At 62.7% G+C, this 2,021-nt stretch overlaps 1 protein-coding gene across 1 annotated transcript; it reads right to left on the reverse strand.

Annotated features, from left to right (window-relative positions):
* Nucleotides 1–5: 5 nt before the first annotated feature.
* LOC104157079 (fibroblast growth factor receptor 4) lies at nucleotides 6–2,014 on the reverse strand (the record flags this gene model as incomplete). Its single annotated transcript, XM_009702592.1, has 7 exons — nucleotides 6–190; nucleotides 333–443; nucleotides 535–656; nucleotides 942–1,087; nucleotides 1,327–1,520; nucleotides 1,605–1,743; nucleotides 1,859–2,014. Coding segments are annotated over 7 exons (1,053 nt in total), but the record flags the coding sequence as incomplete, so codon positions are not given.
* Between the last annotated feature and the right edge of the window lie 7 nt (nucleotides 2,015–2,021).

Here is a 2,021-nt window from a genome sequence, read left to right on the forward strand (position 1 = left end):
CGTTTGGACTCCAGGTACTCCATGCCACGGGCCACCTGGTAGACGCACGAGACCAGGTCCTTGAAGGAGAGCTGCTCCTCGGGCATCACCGCGATGTCAAAAGCGTAGTCAGGTGTTGGGGGGCGGCGGGCCCGGAGGTACTCACGCAGGTTGCCCTTCGCAGCAAACTCCACAATCACGTACAGCGGCCCTGGGAAAGGCATCCACTCTGCTCAGCTCCTGCCCTGTCCCACCCCAGCATCCCCACCTGTCACCGTCCCCAAGAGCCCCCATTCCCTGCTCCCGCTCCATGCCCATGCCCTGCCTGAACCCTGCCTGCACAGCCCCCTCACCATCCTGCGTGCAGACTCCCAGGAGGTTGATGATGTTCTTGTGCTTGTCCATGAGCTTCATCATCTCCATCTCAGATATGAGGTCAGCCAAGTCCTTGTCAGTGGCGTTGTCTGGGGAAGGAGGGCCGTGTCACCGTGTCAGCTGGGGTGGTACCGCAGCCTGGCACTGATGCCACCTCTGTGCCTGGGACAGAGAAATTACCTTTCAGCATTTTGACAGCCACGGTGACAGATCTGTCCGGCCGGTCTCTGTCGATGCCGTAAGCCTCTGCCCGCACCACCTGGCCAAAGCAGCCTTCCCCCAGGGGCTTGCCCAGCACCAGCCTGGCAGAGACAGGCAGAACCGTGAGGGACCACAGGGATGGTCCCACTCCCCACCACTGCACACCCAAACCCTGACGGGAAGAGGTGATGTGGCTGCCAAAAGGGAAAGGGGTAGTGGGCCTGCCTGTCTCCAGCCAAGCCAAGTCACAGTGCCCCGGGGTACGGCAGTATTGAGGTGTCCAGTGACGGCCAGAGACCTCCCCAAACATCACCCACACGCTGCTGCCCCCGGGGCGGCTGTGCAGAGTGATCCCAGACCCAGACCTGCCCCATATGGCACCGTACTTGTCTCGGGGGAACTCCCACTTGGCGTCGAGGGGCAGGTCCAGCTCCATGACCCCAGCCAGCATCGGGGCACAGCTAGAGGAGAGACGGGTGACGCGCATCAGGGATGTGCTGGACTTCCCGGAGGAGCTGGAGTCCAGGGAGAACTGCGGAGAGAGCCCAAGGGACCTCAGCCATCCTGCCCCATGCTCCAGGACCAGAGACCCAACAGTGCTGCAGAGAGACCCTCACTCGGAGCAACGGGGTGAGGGAGCTGCAGGAGGCAGTGGGGAGGGCAGCCCCAAGGCTGGCAGCAGGGTAAGGTGTGACAGGCGCAAGTGGCACTGGTGGACCAGTCGGTCGCCAAGGTTCCCCTGCACCCCTGGGGCTCCGACTCGGCACCCACCTGTCGGATGAGTGGGAATTTGGAGAGCTTGTGGACCGCCATGGGCTCCAGGGGCTGCTTGCTCGACTGAGTCTGCATCCGGCACAGCACCACGATGATGACGGCCATGGCCACGGCCAGTGAGCCCGAGGTGTAGATGATGATGTCCGTGTACTTGGCCTCGGGGGCTTCAGCTTCCCGCACCAGCTCCTCTTCTGAAGGGAGTGAATGAGTTGGCCTGAGCTATGGTCCCTGCGTGCCAGGGGTCCCAGCTCCCACACCAGGACCCCCATCCCTACCTGGCAGGACGGTGAGCCAGGCAGACTGGTAGGAGAGGCCGATGGAGTTCCCTGCCAGGCAGGTGTACTCGCCAGCATCCTCCACAGAGACATTGCGCAGGTACAGCACCTCCACCTCGGAGCTGTTGATGTCTGCAGTCTGCCAGGGAGAGGGCTGGATGGTCACCACCCCTCCTCCTCGGGGGGCTCTGTGCACCCCCCATCACCACTTTAGGGTGGGTATCTGGGACCCGGGTGCTTCCAGCCCTTGTTACCTTCAGCACTTGCACATAGGGGACCCCATCGGGACCGTAGCTGCTGCCGTTCACCTCAATGTGCTTCAGCCACTGGATGTGGGGCTGGGGGTCACTGTAGACCTTGCAGACAAACTCCACGTTGCTGCCCAGGGCCACCGTCTTGTTGGCAGGTAGCCCTGCT

Source organism: Cariama cristata, unplaced genomic scaffold (genome assembly GCF_000690535.1).
Source record: "Cariama cristata isolate BGI_N322 unplaced genomic scaffold, ASM69053v1 scaffold25706, whole genome shotgun sequence".
Classification (NCBI taxonomy): domain Eukaryota; kingdom Metazoa; phylum Chordata; class Aves; order Cariamiformes; family Cariamidae; genus Cariama; species Cariama cristata.